Consider the following 21,868-nt stretch of genomic DNA (forward strand, 5'->3'; position numbering starts at 1 on the left):
TCTCGCGGTTGTGAGTTTGAGCCCCGCGCAGGGCTCTGTGCTGACAGCTCGGAGCCTGGAGCCTGCTTTAGATTCTGTGTCTCCCTCTCTCTCTGCCCCTCCCCTGCTCATGCTCTGTCTCTCTCTGTCTCAAAAATAAATAAAACATTTAAAAAAAAAAAAGAAAAAAAAGGCATTGAAGTTTAAGTAGTTATTTCTTTGTGGCACCTGAAGTTCTCCCTTATAGGAGTCAAGGAAGGTTTTTTTAATTGTGCTGGAGATACCTATCCTCTGCCTCTTACTGTTCCTCAAATATTACCTAATTGTCTTTCTGTCATAAACTTAGTATCTGAAATTTGAGTTTTTCATCTGTCTATTCTAGTATACTCAAATATTTTTAAAGAATATATACCTTAGTCCTGAAAAAAATTTCTGGCCTTAGACTACATGTATTTTCCAGTACTAGGATATATAAAATAGATTAAATATATTGGTTTTAGCTAAGATAATTTGGCTTTAATTAAAATTCATTGATGGGTTATTATAGATAACAATTGTCACTTGAGAAAAATCAGTCTTTATAAAATACTTACCAATATTAGCATAATGTTTCTTTTCTTGTGCATTAGTAGATAGCTCATACATGTCTCCATAAGCGCGAGCAAACCTCCAAATAAACTCTATTTCATCTCTAAACTGAAAAGAAAAAATAGCACTATACATTAGATTAACTCAGTCACTTGATGAAACTATAAATGTTTTCCACTGTAACTTTTAAAAAATTAGGCAGATGAACTGGTATTTATAGATGACTGAATCTAGTCACGTGCATACAATGAATTTGTGCGTAAAATTTGAATTTTAAATTCAAATATTCAGGCTACAAAAAGTGATTTCATAGGGTTACATTTGGATTTCAAAAATAATGAATGTTATCCAGACTCTACCTCTACACCAACATGGAAGAGAGAATTGATAGGTACCAGAATTTGTAAGTTTTCCCTGGTAGTAGTATCTTCTTCTTATTTCTAAGTTACCTACCTTCAATATGATGTCTCAGTGAGCATTAGAGATCACATATACTCGAAAGAGCAGTCACATTTTTAACCTATATTACCTAAAAATATAATCATAATGCTGGAGATTTAAAAACTTTTAAACAATCTGTTTAGAGTTGCTGAAACCTCAGACAAAGGATTTAAATTGCTCACGGGAAAGAAAGATTCATTGCTCACTGGGCTATTGAGAACCTCTTCTTACATCTGTCCTTTCTTTTTTCCTTCCTTCCTTCCTTCCTTCCTTCCTTCCTTCCTTCCTCTCTTTCTCTTTCTCCTTCTTTCTTTTTCTCTTTTTCTTTTTCTTTTTTTTGGTGGTTGTAGTGGGAAGGATGGGCTTTCCCAATTCAGCCCAATGTTAAACATTGAAAAACGACTATTAGTAGAAATGGACTGAAAAACTGTACTGATAGCTATTACATTAATAACTACAAGACAGAAAACTTAAAATGTAGTTTTTCCTGCCCCAAGAGGAGTATGTCTTATTCTTTATCTTACAGAGTATGTATTAAATACGACAAATTAATAAATATCAAACAAAAATAAAACTGTATAATCATATCTCTGGTTCTCATATTCATGATCTTAGAGCATAATAAACTCTTAGATTTACTTTTTTTAAAGTTTAGTTTAGATTATAGAAAAATTTTGCATCAACCAATTTGGCTTGGGTAAACTAACCCAATTGTTACGGTCATAACATAAATGGGATAGCAGATTAAATAAAAATTAAAATCATACAGATGCTATTATCTCACATCTCTTACCTTTTCTTTGTGGTCACAAAGTAGTTCAAAACTCTCCATCTTGCTAGATTCATTCATACGTAAATTATCAACCTTCTGAAGAAGGACATCTAAATTTAATTCCTCTATGTGTGTGTTAAATGCCTTAGGGACAGGAAAACTCTGTTCTTCTGTGTCAGTATTAGCTGTAATATACCTAAAATTGCAAAAATAATAAATAATGATCAACTCTCTCGAAAGTTATAATAGCCAGAGTGATCCTTTTAAAATGCAAGACAATATGCTATTAGTACAGGAACAGATGAGTGACTGATGGAATAAAACAAAGGCCAGAAGTGGATCCATACAAATATGGAAATGTGGTACATGATAGAGTTGGCAGGTGAGATCAGTGGGAAATTAAGGGATTGACGGGGGGGGGGGGGGGGGGAGTGGCTACTCCTATAAAAAACCAATGAAATTGAATTGAATTTCTATCATATAATATAAAAACAAGTCTGGATGATATAAGGAATTAAATGTTAAAAATAATTTTTTAAACTCTAAGTAGAGAGTATAGGTGAATACCCTTTAGTCTTTGGAGCAAAAAATTTTCTTCACCAGAATATGAAAGCATTAATTATAAATGATTATTAATTACACATGATTAATCAGTTTGACTATATTAAAATGAAAAACTGTTGCTAATCAAAAGACACTTCAAAAAATATAAAAATGCAAAATAAAAACCAGGAATGGATAGTTTTGCAACACAACTGGAGAACACGGATATCAAGAACACATAAATACTTTCCTAAAATTCAATAATAAAAACTCAGTGAACTCAACAGAAATATGCTTGAGAGATATAAATAGGCTTTCCCAAATGAGAAAATACATATAGTCAATAAACATAAGAAAAGATGTTCAATGTTCAGCCAATTAGAGAAATACTAGCAAAGACCACAAAGAGATATTGCTTTAAGCTCATTTTGTTGATAAAAGGTAAAAAATCTGACAATACCAAATGCTGGGGAGGAAGTCAATCCACAGGATCTGATGAAGTGTAAATTGGTGAAACCCTCAGGAAAACACTTTGGAATTCTCTTCTAATACTGAACTTTCACATACGCTAGGACCCAGTAACCCAGGTCTCTTGCCTATGTGCAGAAAGAGATGTATAATAAAAAGAGCAGTACTTTCAAATAGCAAACACCAGGAAACAAACTAAATGCCCATCAAAGAGTGGATGAATATTACACAACAGTCAAAATGAAAGAAACACAGTGATGTGCAAAATTATGAAGGAATCTTTTTTTTTTAATGTTTATTTATTTATTTGGGAAGAGAGAGAGAAAGAGTGTGTGCATGCACACGCAGTGAGGAGCAGAGAGAGAAGGGACACAGAAGCCCAAGCAGGCTCTGTGCTATCAACCCAGAGCCCAACGCAGGGCTTGATCTCGCAAACCGTGAGATCATGACCTGAGCCAAAATCAAGAGTCAGACACTTGGGGCGCCTGGGTGGCTCAGTCGGTTAAGCGTCCGACTTCAGCCAGGTCACGATCTCACGGTCCTTGAGTTCGAGCCCCACATCGGGCTCTGGGCTGATGGGTCAGAGCCTGGAGCCTGTTTCCGATTCTGTGTCTCCCTCTCTCTCTGCCCCTCCCCTGTTCATGCTCTGTCTCTCTCTGTCTCAAAAATAAATAAACGTCAAAAAAAAAAAAAAAGAGTCAGACACTTAACTATCTGAGCCATCAGGTGCCCCAACATGAAGGAATCTTAACAAATTTATATTAAGTGGGGAAAAAAGCTCTTAAAATTATATACAACACAATCCCCTTTCCATAAAAACCATCAAAATTAAATGTGTTTTAATATACACATGGATGCAATAAAATGATGTATTAAAAAGAAGGAATGAACAATATACATTATAGATTCACGATAATAGTTATCTTCAGGTGAGGGGAGGCAGGGGAGCCAAATGTTTGATGAGGACTACTGTCTACATCCTATCTTTTGTTTTAGGACGTGGTTTCATGGATGCTTTCACATTATTTATAATAACTAACTAAATGAATAAAAGTGGCACATGCATGGACCAGTCATGAGAGTTTGTAAGAGCTAAAAGTAGTTTTAGTCCAATTCTATGCACCTGAGGTATAAGAAGAAAATAATAACCAAAAGGTGTAATTAGTTGAATATCGGGCATAATACTCTTTAGAGCAAAAAGCTTTAAATCTAAAGAGGGACACAAAACACTAAAAATGGTTCAACTTATGATAAAGAAAGAGCGGTTTTAGACTTCTATGCATCTACAAACACGAGTCTCAGATATATAGAAAACACAAATTAACACATACAAGGAGAAACTGAATCCACTATCAGAATGGGAGATTTGTAACATAAGATTCTAAGTAATTGATAAAGTGTGAGAGAAAGTAAGGATACAATTTAAACACCATATGAACTAGCTTAAATGCAATCAAGATACTAGAACTAGACACAGAACCCCTGGAAAACAATGTCTCTCCCAGTATATATGGAATATTTATGAAAACAGCCACGTACAGAGGGCCATGAAGCAAGCGACAAATGATAATAATCTATTGTGTAGACCACATTCCCTGTTCACAATGCAACTAAGTTAGAAAGCACCACTAAAAGGTAGGAGAGAAAACCCCAGTATTTAAAAATAATTGATGTGGCTCAGTCAGTTAAGCGTCAGACTTTGGCTCACATGAGCTTGTGGGTTCGAGCCCCGCGTCAGGCTCTGTGCTGACAACTCGGAGCTTGGAGCCTGCTTCAGATTCTGTGTCTCCCCCTCTCTGCCCCTCCCCCACTCATGCTCTGTCTCTCTCTCTCTCTCTCTCTCAAAAATAAACATTAAAAAAAATTTTTTTTAATTAAAACAGTTCACAGCTCCAATCATCATCTCATTCATATAAAATCCTAATGAATCCACAAAAAGTTATTAGAACTAATAAACGAGTTCAGTAAGGTTACAAGATAGAAGATCAACTTATAAAAGTCAATTGTATTTCTGTAAATCTAGCAATGAACAATCCAAAAATGAAAACAATTTCACTTACAATAGTATTAAAAAGAATAAAATTCTTAGGATTGCATTTAACAAAAAATGTGCAAGACTTGTACACTGTAAACTGTAAAACATTGTTGAAATTAAAGAATACGATCTAAATGCATGAAAAGAAATCTCATGCTCATGAATCAGAAGATTTAGTATTATTATGATGGCAGCACTCCCCAAATTTACCTACAGATTCAAAGCAGTTTCTACTAAATCTCAGCTGGTAACATTTTCCCCCAGAAATGAGTAAGCTGATCCTAAATTTCATATGGAAATGCAAGGGACCTAATAAGGGCAAAAGAATTTTGTAAAACAAGAGCAAAGTCAGAGAATTCACACTTGCAATTTTCAAAATTTACTATCAAGTCATAGTAATCGAGATAGTACTGTCAGAAGGCTGATAGACATGGAATAGAGATTAAGGGCCTATTAAGAATTAAGGGTCCAGAAATAAACCCTTATGGTTATTATGAGCAATTTGTTTTGACAAGAGTACCAAGACAACTCAGTGGAGGAAACAATTTTATTTTCGACAAATGGTACTGGGACAAATAGATATCCATATGCAGAAGAATGAAGTTGAACCTATACCTCGCACCATATATAAACATTAACTGAAAATGGATCAAAAGTCTAAATGTAAGAGCTAAAACTATAAAACACTTAGAAGAAAACACAGGAGTAAATAGTTGTGACCATAGACTAGGCAATGATTTCATAGATATGACATTATAAGCACAGGTGACAAAAGAACAAATAAACAAAATAGGTTTTATCAAAACTTAAAATTTGTGCTTCAAAGCAATTTTTTTTCATCAAGAAAATGAAAAGATAATTCACAAAATGGAAGAAAACACTTACAAATCATATATCTGATAAGGGACCTACATAGAGAATACATAAAGAAACCTTACAACTCAATAATAAAAAGAGTTGTATAAAAAAAATAACAACTTAAAAATGGAAAAAGGATTTAACAGATATTTCATCAAAAGATGATAACAAATGGCCAATGAACACACAGAGATGCTCAATATCTTTAGTCACTAGGGAAACGAAAATCGAAACCACAGTGAAATATCACTTCATAGCTTCTAGGATGGCTAAAATAAAAAAGACAATCACAACTGTTGATAAGAATATGGAAAAACTGGAACTCTCCTACACTGCCAATGGGGCTGTAAAATGCACACGCATCAAGTTTGGAAAAACAATTCAGTAGTTCCTCAAAATGTTTAACATGAAGTTATCATATGACTCAGCAATTACACTCCTAAGTACACATCCAAGAGAGCTGAAAACATATGTCCACACAAAAACCTGTATAGGAATGTACATAGAAACTTAATTCGTAATGGCCAAAAAAATGAAAACAACCCAAATACCCATCATCAGATGAAAGGGTAAACAAAATGAATAAACGATGAAATATTATTTGGTAATACAAAGGAATGAAGTACTATTGTATGATATGACATAACAGCCCTTGAACACATTACTTAGTGAAAGGCCACGTATTATTATGATTCCATTTTATGAAATGTACAAGATAAGCAAAACCATGGAAACAGAAGGTAGAATAATGGTTGACAAGGCCTGAGGATGAGGAGAGAATGAATGGATACCCAGTACAGGGTTTTCTTTTGAATAATGAAACTGTTTGGAAATTAGAGAGTGGTGATGGCTATATAACTCTGTGAATAAACTAACTCCCACCAAATTATACACTTTAAAAGGGTGAATTTTATAGTATATGAGTAATATACTCAATAAGGACTTTATTTTTATAAGAAAAAACAAAAACATGAATAGTCCTATAGCCATTAAATAAATTAAACCAAAATCTATTTCAACACACACACACCACAGAGAGAAAGAGAGATAGGGAGAGAGAGAATCAATTTCCCTTAAGGGGAATTCTATCAAATATCCAAAGAATTAGATTTATTCAAATTCTTGCAAGGAATTCAAAAAGAGGGAAAACCTCTTAGCTCCTTTTTTGAAGCTGATAAAACGGACACCCAAATCAAACAAAGATAGTGTAAGAAATGAAAATTATAGACCAATTCCACACATAAATACAGATGTAAAAATATCAACCAAAGGTATCAGAGACATCACAAATATCAACCAAAAACTGCAACAAACGTGAAAGAATGCATCATAACCAAACTGGATTTCTCCCAGGAATTACAAGCATAGCTTAATATTAGAACATTTCTCTAGCACAACAAGTAGAATTAGAAAAATTGCGTGGTCATTTCAGTGGTTACCGAAACTTTTTTTTCAATAAATGCAATAATACCATGTTAGGACAAAGGAATACCAAACCCATAAATAAGGAATAGAAGGGGTCTTCTGAACACAGTAAAGATTATACGCCGATAACTATAATACATTTCACACTTAATGATGAAACATTAGAAGCATTCTCCTTAAAATAAGAAATAGAAAAGGACGTTCAATATTGTTTCTTCTAATCATCAATGTACTGCAGGTCCCGTTAGCACATTAAAAGAAAACAAATAAAAATTATAAGAATTGGGAAAGAAGAAACAGAAGTTTGGAGTTTATTCAATAGAAAAAACTCTAGAAGAAAAATTACACAAAGCTAATCAACATTTATGATCAATTTTTGAAAACCAATCATGTTCTTATATCTATAAAACAAGTTAGAGAATGTAACTTCATAAATTATAATGTTTACAATACCAGGAAAAATACATGGTACCTAGGGTAAAATTCCACATTGGTTTTTGTTTTTACTTTTCGATAGAAAATTATAAAAAATAATACTTGGTGACCTTAAGAATATCTAAATAATTAGAAAAAGATACCATGGATAGGAAAACTTAACATTGAACCAATTTCACATAGCCCCAAATTTAACTACACTTTAATGCAATTCCAGTCAAAACCACAATGTTTTGTTTTTTTTTTTTCCTATGGAACTTACCTGACTCTAAAATCAATATGGAAGGGCAAGTACAAGAAGAGCAAAGACACTTTTATTTTTTTATTTTTAATTTTTTTTTTTAACGTTTCTTTTTTATTTTTGAGACAGAGAGAGACAAAGCATGAACGGGGGAGGGTCAGAGAGAGGGAGACACAGAATCTGAAACAGGCTCCAGGCTCTGAGCTGTCAGCACAGAGCCCGACGCGGGGCTCGAACTCACGGACCATGAGATCACGACCTGAGCCAAAGTCGGCCGCTTAACCGACTGAGCCACCCAGGCGCCCCGCAAAGACACTTTTAAATAACAGCCATCAGTGCTGTAGTATAAAGGATAAAACTATAAGAAATCAACGTGGTAATGGCATAGCAATAGACAAACTGGCCGATAAAACAAAAGAGAACATCTAGGCTAGTCTCTTCCCCACATTTAGAAACACTCAAGTGGGGGGAAACTGTTTTCCTACTTTGGACAGTTATCTTCTACTTGTAACTGGGCATTTATCAAAAATTATCAAAAAGTTTTAAAAGCAAATTTTAAAAACGGGGCATATCTAAACAGGTCTGGGAAAATTCGAACATGTGTTAATTTTGGGTTAGAGCTCAGATCTGGACTAGGCTGGGGAAAGGCAGTTCATAGATTATCGGATGTCAGAATTTTCTTTTAGCAGGTCTGGAGAGTCCCACCTTAAACTGTCAAATTTACTTACAAACATTTGTCATTTCATGTACTTTTCTGGCCCTATTTATTGCTCCCAATTTGAATAAGAACTATGCTTTTTCCCCTACGCCTTCATTTCTTCTGCACAATCAATTACTTGCTTCGATAGCAACAATAGCATCTCTAAAGGTATCACTGCACTATTTAAAGAGAAAATGACATTATTTTCTAGGAAAAAAAGTAGTGTGTTTACAAAAGTGTGTTTTGCCATCAGAATAGGCAAAACAGAGTGAGCGGCATCAGAACAGGCAAAAACATGCCTGGCTATAGCACTGTGTCATCCCCCACATCAGGCACCCTGATCAGTTCCTTTTGTTCAGCCTCACCTAACACCTCATTCCCTCCAACATTTTTTTTTCCAAAAGATACACACCAAGAGAGACTGATGTCAGCAAGATGGTGGATAGGAAGATCTAGGCTCTCATTCTGACATGGAAACACTAGATGAACAACAGGCAGAATGAAACGGCTTTGTGGGAGATTTAGAAGCTAGTCAAAGATTTGGAACAACAGAGTGAATGTCAAATCAAGAAAAAGCCATACTCGCAGTGGTAGGAAACTTCCTGGCATTTTTGCTTACCCTTGCCTCACCCCTCCCTGGCATCATACAGCATAGACGGGAAGAAGTTGTCCAATTCCCAGCTCCTCCCTTGGGACAGGAGGAAAAGAGTGGATCTTGTTTGCAATGTCCTGGCATGTCTGATGGCTTCCTGAGAGACTGGTTTCTGTTTTGCTTGCCTTAGAGCTTAGACAGAAACGAAGGCATCATTGGATATCAGACTGGAGATTGCTAAAGGCAGTGGCAGGCACCGTAGCATGTGAGAACTATAGGAGTCTGCAAACTCATGGGTGCATTTGTGAGAGATTATGAGGAGAGGAACACAATGAGATCTAAAACAGGGGTAAGGCTCACTGAAATTAAGATATTTAGGGATGCCTGGGTGACTCAGTCGGTTAAGTGTCCAACTCTTGATTTCAGCTCAGGTCATGATCTCATGGTTGTGAGATTAAGCCACATGTTGGGCTCCACACTGGGTATGGAGCCTGCTTGGGATTCTCTCTCTCTCTCTTTCTGCCCCCACTCAAAAAATAAAATTAAACAAAATTGAATAAAATTAAAATTAATTAAATTAAATAGATATGTAAAAAGTCATGTATATAGGATAATTAGGAGGAAAATACACACAAACAGGCCCAGGGAAAACTAATGACTAGAAAAGACCTGACAGTCCTTAAGCCCTTGCACTGGGCTAATTAGCGAGGGTCTTCCGCTGCATGGAGTCAACTACAAAGGCCAGGCTAGGTGGCTGTTTTTCAAATTTGTAATTTTCAACAAAAGATTATGAACCATAGAAAGAAATAGGGAAAGATGGACAAAATAAATGAACAAAACAATGAACAAAATAAATTTCCAGAACCTGACTCTAAAGAAATACAGGCTTTAGACTTACAAGACAACAATTTTAAAAACAATGGTGGTAAGTATGCTCTAAGAGCCAAAGGAAAACATGGAGAGAGAACACAAGAAAATCAGGAAAACAATATATGAACAAAATGAGAATATCAACAAAGAGCTAGAAATTATTTTTTTTAAATCAAACAAATTTTGGAGCTGAAAATAAAATAAGTAACTTAAAAAATTCACTAGAGAGGATCAACAACATACTCAAACAAGCAGAATAAAGTATCAGCAAACTTGAAGACAGATTATTTTAAATTGATGAATCTGAAAAGTCAAAAAAGAAAAGTGAACAGAGCCTAAGAAACTCTGCAGAATAACATAAACCAGACCAATATACATATTATTAGAATACCAGAAGAAGAGAGAAAGGGACACAGAGCTTATTTTGTGGAATAATGGCCAAAAACTCCCCAAATTTAAAGAAAGATATAGATACGCAAATATAAGAAGCTCAGTGAATTCCAAGTAGGATAAATCCAAAGAAATCCACACCAAGACAAACCCTCAAACTGTGGAAAATTAAAGACAAATTTTAAAAATCTTGAAAGCAGCAAAAGAAAATACTTATCACATATAAAGGATCTCCAATAAGATTATGAATGGATTTCTCAGCAGAAACCTTCTGGCCTGAAGGCAGTGGGATAATATATTTAAAGTGCTGAAAGGAAAAACAAACTGTCACCCAAAACTTCTATATCCAGCAGAACTGACCTTCAAAAAATAAGAGAGAAATTAAGGCATTCCCAGATAAACAAAAGCTGAGTGAGTTCTTTACCTCTAGAACTGTACTACAAGAAATGCTAAAGTGAGTCCTTCGAGTTGAAATGAAAGGACATTAGCAGCAACTTGAAGCCATATGAAAACATGAAGTTTTTGATGAAGGTAAATACATGGATAAATTTATTATAATTTTGGTTTTTTATTATAATTTTGGTTTTATTATAATTTTGGTTCATAACTCCTTTTTTATTCTTTTACATTATTTAAAAGAAAAAAGCATAAAATAATGATAAATCTGTATGGCTACATTATATATAAAGATATCTGTGATATCAATAACTAAATGAGGGGTGGAGCTATCAAAGGAGAAGAGGTTTTTTTTTTTAATGTTTTTATTTATTTTTGAGAGAGAGACAGAGCGCGAGTGGGAGTGGGGGGAGAGAGAGAGAGAGAGGGAGACACAGAATCTGAAACAGGCTCCAGGGTCTGGGCTGTCAGCACAGAGCCCAATGCAGGGCTCAAACTCAGGAGCCATGAGATGACCTGAGCCGAAGTTAGAGGCTTAACCAACTGAGCCATCCAGGCACCCCAAGGAGAAGAGCTTTTGAATGCAATTGACGTGTCGTTGGTATCAGTTTAAAATAGATTGTTATAACTTTAGGATATTATATGCAGTGCCCATGGTAAACACAAAGAAAATATCTACAGAATACACATGAAAGGAAATGGGAAGGGAATCAAAATGTGTCATTGCAAAAACTCAAGTAAAAGCAAAGTAAGGCAGTAGTAACAGAGGAAATGAAGGATTAAAAAAGCTATAAGACATATAAAACAAATAATAAAATGGCAATAGTAAGTTAATCTCTATTAATCAATTTAAATTAGTAATTATTTGGTCATTAATTTAAATTACCAATTAATTAGTAATTAACTTAAATGTAATTGGATTAAATTCTCCAATCAAAAAACACAGGTTAGTAGAAAAGATTTTTTCTTTTTTTTTAAGTTTTTTTTTTTTTTGAGAGAGAGAAAGAGCACCAGCTGGGGAGGGGCAGAGAGAGAGAGAGAGAGAGGGAGACACAGAATCCAAAGCAGACTCCAGGCTCTGAGCTGTCAGGACAGAGCCTGACGTGGGGCTTGAACTCATGAACTGTGAAATCACGACCTGAGCTGAAGTCAAATGCTCAATCGACTGAGCCACCCAGGTGCCCTGGTAGAAAAGATTTTAAAAACCAGGATCAAGTATATACTGTCTATAAAAGACTCACTTTAGAACTAAAGACACATATGGGTTGAAAGTAAAAAGATGAAATAGATGCTTCATGTAAATAATAACCAAAAGAGAACAGGGTTGGCTATATCAAACAAAGATGACTTTATGTCAAAACTTTACAAGAGACAAAGAAGGACATTATATCTCAATAAAAGACTCAACTCACGAGGAATATGTAATATTCTTCATATATTTACATTAGAGGTCCTAAATATATGAAGCAAACATTGACAGAATTGAAAGGAGAAATATACAGCAACATAATAACAGTAGAAGACTTTAATATGTCACTTTCAATAACGGATAGAACAACCAGACAGAAGATCAATAAGGAAACAGAGGATTTGAATATCATTATAGAACAATTTGACCTAACAGACAAATACAGAATAGTCCACTCAACAACAGAAGAATACATTGTTCTCAAGTGAACATGGAACATTCCCCAGCGTACATCATATATTACACAAAACAAGTCTTAATGAATTTTATTTAAAAAAAAAATTTTTTTTTCAACGTTTATTTATTTTGGGGACAGAGAGAGACAGAGCATGAACGGGAGAGGGGCAGAGAGAGAGGGAGACACAGAATCGGAAACAGGCTCCAGGCTCTGAGCCATCAGCCCAGAGCCTGACGCGGGGCTCGAACTCACGGACCGCGAGATCGTGACCTGGCTGAAGTCGGACGCTTAACCGACTGCGCCACCCAGGCGCCCCATGAATTTTAAAAGATTTAAAATCATACAAAGCATATTTATTGATTGCAATAAAATGAAAGTATAAGTCAACAGCAGAAGGAAAACTAGAAAATCCACAAATAAGTGGAAATTAAACAACACTCTTAAACAACAAATGAGTCAAAGAAGAAATCACAAGGGAAATTAGAGAATATCTGGAGTCAAAAGAAAGCAAAAACACAACATACCAAAATGTGCAGGATGCAGTGAAAGCAGTGGTAAGGGGGGAATCTATAGTTATAAATGCTTTCATTAAAAAGAAAGATATAAAATCAACAATCTAAATTTACAGCTCAAGAAACTAGAAAAAGAAGAGTAAACTAAACCCCAAGTTAGCAAAAGAAAGGAAATAAAAAGATGAGAGCAGAAATTAACGTAATAGAGAATTTCTTTTAAAGAGAAAAATCAACGGAACCAAGAATTGGTTCTTCAGAAAGATCAACAAAATTGACAAACCTTTAGCTGAACTAAGAAAAAAAGGATAGAAAATCACATCACTGAAATCAGAAATGAAAGAGGAATATCACTATCAATTTTACAGAAATAAAAAGGGTTATAAGAGAGTACCATCAAGGATAGCATGCCAACCAACTGGATAACCTAGATGAAACTGACAAATCCCTAGAAACATACCACCTACTAAGACTGAATCAGGAAGAAACAGAAAATCCGAACAGATCTATAACTAATAAGGAGATTGAATTAGTAATCAAAAACTTCCTAACAAATGAAAGCCCAGGATCACATGGCTTCACTGGCGAATTCCACCAAACACTAACTAGTTCCTAAAACTCCCCAAAACATTAACTAGTTCCTAAAGAATTAACTAGTTCCTCAAACTCCCCAAAAAGTTGAAGAGAAAGGAATATTTCCTAGTTCATTCTATGAGGAGGTCATTATTACCACGATCCCAAAGCCATACAAATATGCTATAAGAAAACCAGACCAACAGCTTTGATGAATACTGATGCAAAAATCCTCAAAGAAATAACAGCAAACAGAATTTGAAAGCACATTAAAATAGTTATACACCATGACCAAGTAGGAATGCAAGGACAGTTCACCATATGAAAACCAATGTGATATACCACATTAACAGAATTAAGGGGCGGGGGGGGGGGGGGGGACATGTGAGCATTTCAATTGGTGCAGAAAAAAGCACCAGACAATATTCAACACCCAGTCATGATAAAAATGTGTAGCAAACCAGCAACAGAAGGAAACTACCTCAACATATTATAGGCCATTTATGAAACGCCCATAGCTAATATCACACTCAATGGTGAAAGACTGAAAGCTTTTCCTCTAACCACAGAAACAAGACAAGAGTGACTGCTTTTGCCACTTCTATTCAGTACAGTACTAGGAGTCCTAGCCAGATCAATTAGGCAAGAAAAAGAAATAAGATACCTACATCAGAAAGGAAGAAACAAAATCATCTCTTAGCAGATGACATGATCTTATATGTAGAAAATCCTAAAGATTTCACACATGCACACACACACACACACACACACACACACACACAGAGTAAGAATTAATAAACAAACTCAGCCAAGTTTCAGAATGTAAATCAATTTGCAAACACCAGTTGTTTCTATACATTAACAAGAAGCAATCTGAAAAGGAAATAAAGAAAATAACTCTGTAATAACATCAAAAAGAATAAAATACCTAGGAGTGAACTTAACAAAGGAGATGAGAGATTTGTACACTTAAAACTATAAAACATTGCTGAAAAAAGTTAAAGAAGACTCAATTGGAAATCTCATGCCATGGATTTGGAGACTTAAGATGTTAAGATGTCAATACTACCCAAACAATTTATAGATTCAGTGCAATCCCTCCCAAAATTCCAACAATGTTTTTTGTAAAGGTTGAAAAATCCATCCTACAAGTCATATGGAATCTCAAGGGACTGCGAATAGCCAAAACAACCTTGAAAAAGAATAAAGGTGGAGATATCATACTTACTGATTTTAAAACTTATTACAAAGCTACAGTAATCAAAATAATGTGGGCTGACATAAAGTTAGATATATACATCAATAGAACAGGAAGCCCAGAAATAAACTCTTACATATATGGTCAAATGATTTTTGACAGGGGTGCCAAGACTATTCAATGGAGAAAGGGAAGTCTCTTCAGCAAATGGTGCTGGGAAAGCTGGATATTCACATGCAAAAGAATGACATTAGACCCTCTATATGCAAAAATTAAAAATTAACTCAAAATGGATCATTTAGTAAATGTAAAATCCAAACTATGAAACTCTTAGAAGAAAACATAGGGGAAAAACTTCACGACATTGTATTTGGTAATGATTTCTTGCATATGGCAACAAAAGCACAGGCAACAGAAGCAAAATAGATAAACTGGACATCAAAATTAAAATAAATTAGACATCAAAATTAAAATTAAATTCTGTCCATCAAAGGACATAATCAACAGAGTGAAAGGCAACCCACGTAATGGGAGAAAGTATTTGTAAATCATATATCTGATAAAGGATTAATATCCAGGATATATAAAGAACACCTACAACTCAACAACAAAAAGCAAACAACCCAATTAAAAAATGGGCAAAGGGTTTGAAGGAATATTTTTCCAAAGAAGATACACAAAAGGCCATGAAAGGCACATGAAAGAATGCTCAATGTCACTATGCATTAGGGAAATGCAAACCACAATAGGATGCCACCTTGTTAGGATGGTTACTGTCAAAAAAATAGAAAAGAACAAGTGTTGGTGTGGATGTGAGAAACTGAAATCCTTGTGAGCTCTTGGAGGACCATAAAATGGTGCCTCTGTGCTATGGAAAAAATACGGTAGTACGTCCAAAAATTAAAAACAGAATTACCATACAATCCCAGTGATTCCATTTCTGGATATATAATCAAAAGAACTGAAAGCAGAGCCTTGAAGAGATCTTTGTACACCCACGCTCATAGCGGCATTATTCATCACAGCCAAAAGGTAGAAGCAACAACAAACGTGTCCATTAACAGATCAAGAGATAAGTAAAATGTGGTACATACACTCAAAGTAATACTACTCAACCTTAAAAAATAAGGAAACTGTCACATGTTGCAACATGGAGGAACGCTGAGGACATTATGCTAAGTGAAATAGCCAGTTACAAAGAGACAAATACCATATAATGCCACTTCCAGAGGAAACAAATTCACAGAGACAGAAAGTAGAAGGGTGGTTGCCGGATGGGAGAGTGGGAAATGATTGTTTATTGGGTCCAGAATTTCAGTTAGGAAGATGAAAAAAATTCTGGAGATAAATGGTGATAATGGTTGCATAACCATATGAATGTATTTAATGCCACTAAACTTAAAAATGGTTAAGACAGTAAATTTTATGTGATGTGTATTTCACCACAAATGAAAAACTGAAGTAGAAAAAAAACTTTTTTAAGATACACGCTAAGGGGCGCCTGGGTGGCTCAGTCAGTTAAGCGTCCAACTTCGGCCCGGGTCACGATCCTGCGGTCCGTGAGTTCGAGCCCCGCGTCGGGCTCTGGGCTGATGGCTCAGAGCCTGGAGCCTGCTTCGGATTCTGTGTCTCCCTCTCTTTCTGCCCCTCCCCCATTCATGCTCTGTCTCTCTCTGTCTCAAAAATAAATAAACGTTAAAAAAAGAAAAAGATACACGCTAAAAGGAGGAGAAAAACGCAAAAGTAAAAGTAACATCTTAACCCAATGATATAGGTTTAGGGGGCATTTTATCATGACATACGATTGAAAATAATGCCAATTCCTTTCCTCTACAAAGACTAGCTATATTCTAACTTAAGTATTTTTAATGGCCTATATGCGTTTTCCATTACTTATTCTGATAAACATTTATAAACTTTAATATAGTGTGAAAAAATTGAAAAATATTTACTCAAAAATAAAATTTCGGGAGACATTTTTTAAAATAAAAATTTTATTCGTAAAAAATTGTTTCAATAAAAATTTTGGAAAAAGTCTGAAAAATATTCACTTTTAAAAATAACGACTAATCTATGAATCTATTACGTCTGATACCGAGTTCTCTGAAGTCCCAGACATGCACACACAAATGTATATGAAAATTATTTAGTCAAAATAACTGGTTTCAATATTGAAATATTCTACATATTTCCATTATAATATGTTTGTATTTATAATTTGATCCTTATATTAGTAAAATATCATCTGTCAGGGGGATGTCTGGCATGAGAAATGCAGCTAACAAGGCTAATATAAATGAAAATTTGCGAATTACTGAATATAGCTCTAGAGATGACATAGGTAGGAATACTGTCCCTCATGATTAGAGTAGGATAAAAGAAAATGTTAAAACTCTCAAAGAATGTCATATATTTAGAAGACCTATATATCAATGTTTGATGTTATTTTCAGATCACAGAAATATTACGATCATCACCCAGCAATTTGAGACTAGTCAATTTGTAAGCAATTTGTTAAAAGCCAGAAACAGATTAATAACCTTTAACTTCCAAACTCCAATAATGTCAATAAACTATCTTTCAAAAAAATTACAGCAGTTATAGTTAAATTTAGAATGCAACATGAAGGTCTTTTTTTTCCCAAAAATGCAGTGAAACTTAGGAAGACAGAAGATTTCTGTGAGAACTTGAGCAACGAATACCATGGACTATGGAGCGTGCCTGGTGGAAAAATTTCTGCTTTGAGCTACCCTTCGAAGAAAAGGCAAACTCTGAGGCGACCTTATTTTAGGAACTCTAATAGATAAAGATGTGTCTTCATCTTGAGGTGAAATAGCAATGTTTTCATCTTCCAAGGAATCTGAGGCAATGTTATTCTGAGGTGGGATAAAGCTGGTAGCATTTTTACAAAGTGAAGAAAATCCAACATTACAGAGAAACAGGGGAAGTTACTCTTTGAGAGGGATGCTATTGAATCCTAGGTGGAAAATGAAAGATACAGTGACTTTGAGAACCAGGATGAAAGGAAACTTTCCTTGATTGGCCTCTTCCTTCGGTATCAGTCGCAATCTTGCCTTGTTGACAGGAATAGAAAATAGTGGGAAGAGAAAGTAAGGTGGCCGTGCTGTGTGGGTAGATGCTTCCATCAACAGTGTTCCGATGGGTTGAAGAGTTAGCTTTTGCTTCAAAATTCATAGAACATCTAATGTTATATTTGGGACAACAAGGGCTTATATATTTTTCAGCACTAGTCATACTTGAGCTTTTAGAAACTGTTTCAACTTCATCTGGATTAAAGATTTTATGACATCTTGATTGAAGATCAAAAAAACTAGTGCTCTCGTAACAGGAAATTATACTAAGTCTCGGGGCAGAGAAAAGTCTTTGGGGTCTAAGGCCAAAATGGTTCGAGGAGAATTTTACATCACTGAAGCTGCTTTTTTCTTGAGAATCAAAATTGGCTCTACTTTGTTGACAGTCGGGGAAAATACCGCTTTTCTGAAATTTCACAAATAAAGAATGTTTTCTTCCAGAGAAAGATGAGTGAGTAGATGCACTTGATGAAGAAGATAAATTTTTACTTCCTCTGCGTGAACTGACTTTACATACTGCAGATAGACGGGTTCTTTTAGGATCAAGAGATATAATTCGATGAGTAATGGAAGAGAATCCAAGGTGCCAGTGGTCTGAAGTAACTTGATCTGCAGGATAATTTGGTAGCAAGCTCTGGTCGTCTTTGCAGTGGCTAGAGTGAGAAAAGTGTCAAATGAGGCAAAAAAAATAGGGAGCAGAGGTGGAAACCTGCCAAGGCTCCTGAAGAATAATATCCACTTTATCAATATGGAAACAATGGGGAATGAGAAAATAATGGCGTCTGAATTCATGGTCACCCAGATGTACCCCCACAGAATGCCCTAGTCTAAAAGATTATCTCTACCAACACAATACATGCCCAATCTACTAAATTGGGGGAAGATAAGTTGAAAGACTCAGGGAAACAGGCAGAAAGAAAGATCAGGGGAAATATATGAGAGGGCTGGAGAACAAAAGTCTCCCCTGAAGAAAAGGGTAGGGCTTCCTGTTTCAAATCATAGTTATCTGTTTGAGACTCTTGAACTACTATATTTAAAGGAGTTAAGTAGAATAAATTTATGCCCTGTTGACTACTACATTTTAAAATATTAACCACGATGGATGAAGTGGGACCTCTCTAGAGAGAATACTGTAGATAAATATCCACATATTCCAGAGATTCAGTTACTATGGGAAACCAAAGGAAGCGATAAAGCTTGGTTTATGAATGCTTCAGTGTTCTTTAGCACATGAAACATATGTAACAGTGGGTTTTCTTTTTCTTTATAAAGGCTTACCTTAAGCATTTTCCCATGTTGAATTTAATCCAAAGTAAATCTCTCCCTTCCTTTCTAAGCCATCATCCTTAAGCCATAAAATGCCCTGTGTAGGTGGAACAGGTCAGAAGACTGAATGTTTAAGCTCCACGTGGAATTAACATGGCAATAACACAGAATGTGATGACAGCAGACTCTAGAATCTAATGACATCAGGTCAGGATAAAATTGTTCTGTGGCTCGCCTTTCTGAAAAGCTGCAATTCACGTGGCTGGGGAATGTATTCTCTAATTCCATCGTGTTCGAGGAGTCAGCCAACAAATCAAGGACGAGAAAACAGTAGGATAAAGGCAGTAATGTATATAATATCTGCACAATCCTTTGCCCAGGACTGTCTCTCTCACTAGCTGCCCTACGCACCCCTTGGCCTACTAATTCATTCTACTTTCACACAAACACTCCTAAAGGCTTTTACACCCTCCGGTGATAGGAAAAGGGACCATTACAGACTTTGGTCAAAAGATGTATCGAGAGGGAAAACAGAAACGTAAATAGCAAACATCATTCCCCCCAAAATGCAACAAACCTTATCTACATTGGCAGCAAAGGCTGCCACCTGAAAGTGTGGGCCACATACGCAGATTACGGAGATCTGTGTGCGACTGTTTCTGACCCCGGGAAACAGCTTCTACTCATTTCAAGACAAGGTTAACAGAGTTTTCAGAAAAGAAATACTGTCCTCTCCTTTTCCAAACCAACCTGGAGCATTAGCTGTATAACAAGTGTGTGTGTGAAGTCACGGATGACATAAAAAACTGCCTCAAAAACATTTCTACTCCTCAATAGCCTAAATACCCTGTTACTACCTCTTGTTTCTGTTTCAGGGTTTCTCACCACAATCCTGAGATTTGGCCTCGATAAACAGTGGTCAGGCAGACCTTACACCCTTCACAAAAATTAGCTCAAGACGGAACACAGACCTCAGTATAAAATGCAAAACTGTGAAACTCCCAGAAGATACCACGGGAGAAAAAAAAACCTAGATAAATTTGGGTGTGGCAATGACTTTTTAGATGGAACACCAAAGGTCTGCTCCCACTTCCTGGATCAGTCTTCAGTCCTTCTTTGGCAGGCTCACCCACTTCTGCCCGTTCTGGTCAGTACTGGTTCCAAAAGGCTCTGTACTCCACCTCTTCGCTCTTCCCATGATGTGACACATTCTGCCCGAGCAATGCCAGCTGTTCCTAGAGCATCAGCATCGTGCACATTCTGGAGGGATGCCTGGAACAGGAGCAACTTTCCCCGAAGACATGCTTCTCGCAGCCCCTCGGCTGCTTCCTTTCACAGGCCTCAGGCGGGTGAATGCCCAAGCTGGCAGTGACCTCCATCTATTGCCAAGTCCTGCCCAGAGGGTCTAACAACTGGCTCTACAATGCAATGGAAGACTTGGCCCTTGTTGCTGTTGTTGGTCTTTGGGGCTCCGGCTAAAACTGGAATACAGTGTCTCTCTTTAACATCCTCTTACAATTTTTTTTGTTAATTCTGTTTGACTTGTGAGGCTTTGTTTTATTTCCTAATGGATCTGGAGTGTGAACCCAGTGCCTAGCACAGAGTAGACGCTCTCATTGAATGAATAAAAGGAACGCCAAGTTTTACCTTCCTTTGTTGTTTCACTTTTATTTTTTATAAAGTATTTATTTTGAGAGAGGGGAAGAGAGAGAGAGGGAGAGAAAACACAAGTGGGGGAGGGGCAGAGAGAGAGAGAGAGAGGGAGAGAGAGAATCCCAAGCAGGCTCTACACTGTCAGCACAGAGCTGAAGGCAGGGCTCGAACTCACAAACTGTGAGATCACTACCTGAGCCGAAATCAAGAGTCGGACACTTAATGGACTGAGCTGCCCAGGCGCCCCTCATTTTCAAAAGAAATTCACAGGGGTGCCTGGGTGGCTGAGTTGGTTAAGCGTCCGACTTCAGCTCAGGTCATGATCTCACAGCTTGTGGTTTCGAGCCCCACGTTGGGCTCTGTGCTAACAGCTCAGAGCCTGGAGCCTGCTTCGGATTCTGTGTCTCCCTCTCTCTCTGACCCTCCCCGCTCATGCTCACTCTCTCTCTCTCTCTCTCTCAAAAATAAATAAACATTAAAAAAAATTTTAATAAAAAAAAGAATGAAAGAGATTCACAGATGAGAAGACCAAAATACAAATAAACTATGAAAAGATGCTCAATCTTATTAGTGTTCAGGGAAATGCAAACTGAAATAATGATTAGTTACTACAACCATCAGGTTGCCTAAAATTAAAAAGTCTACCTATTAAGAATTTGTATGGGAAAATAAGAGTTCTCACAAACTGGCACACTCTAAAGCATAGTTTAGTTATACAGAATAACAATATATTTGGTTTACAATTCAGCATCCAATTCTAAGTATATACTTTCAAATCATTCCACATGTACCTAAGGGAATATGAAGGTGTTCAATAAAGCATTGGTTAAAAGAACAAAAAAATGGTGACCTAAATAAACATCTCTCCAGGGGGAGAGAAATTAAGGCATATACCTACGATGAAATGCAACATAGCAACCGAAAAGAATGAGATAAATTTACATACATCAGCATGGAAAAAAATCTCAAATAAAAACATTTGATGCAAAAGTGAGTAACAAAATGCTCTATACCATATAATGCCATTTATGTAAATCTTAAGACCCAAACACCATTTATTCATTGTTAACGCAAACATGCACACCTAGGGGAAACATTCAGACTTCTCTGCACTAACTATAAGACAATAGTTACCTCTGAGAGAAAGGATTGCAAAAAGGATTTCAATTACGTGTAGTTTTTTATTTTCAAAAATCTG

At 36.1% G+C, this 21,868-nt stretch overlaps 1 protein-coding gene across 4 annotated transcripts in view; it reads right to left on the bottom strand.

Moving 5' to 3' along the window:
• RMDN2 (regulator of microtubule dynamics 2) overlaps positions 1-21,868 on the bottom strand; it is a 76,111-nt gene that overhangs the window by 41,834 nt on the left and 12,409 nt on the right. The window contains exons 1-4 of one of the 4 annotated variants that reach the window (XM_043604146.1): positions 19,030-20,612; positions 17,694-18,404; positions 1,802-1,976; positions 573-675 (exon numbers count right to left, since the gene is read on the bottom strand). In XM_043604146.1, the coding sequence (XP_043460081.1) occupies positions 573-675; positions 1,802-1,976; positions 17,694-18,404; positions 19,030-19,046 (1,006 nt within the window). In that variant the 5' untranslated portion in view covers positions 19,047-20,612. Of the gene's footprint in view, positions 1-572; positions 676-1,801; positions 1,977-17,693; positions 18,405-19,029; positions 20,613-21,868 lie in introns of those variants that run through there. The other 3 variants (XM_043604145.1, XM_043604148.1, XM_043604147.1) reach the window with 3 other exon arrangements.

Source organism: Prionailurus bengalensis, chromosome A3 (genome assembly GCF_016509475.1).
Source record: "Prionailurus bengalensis isolate Pbe53 chromosome A3, Fcat_Pben_1.1_paternal_pri, whole genome shotgun sequence".
Taxonomy (NCBI): domain Eukaryota; kingdom Metazoa; phylum Chordata; class Mammalia; order Carnivora; family Felidae; genus Prionailurus; species Prionailurus bengalensis.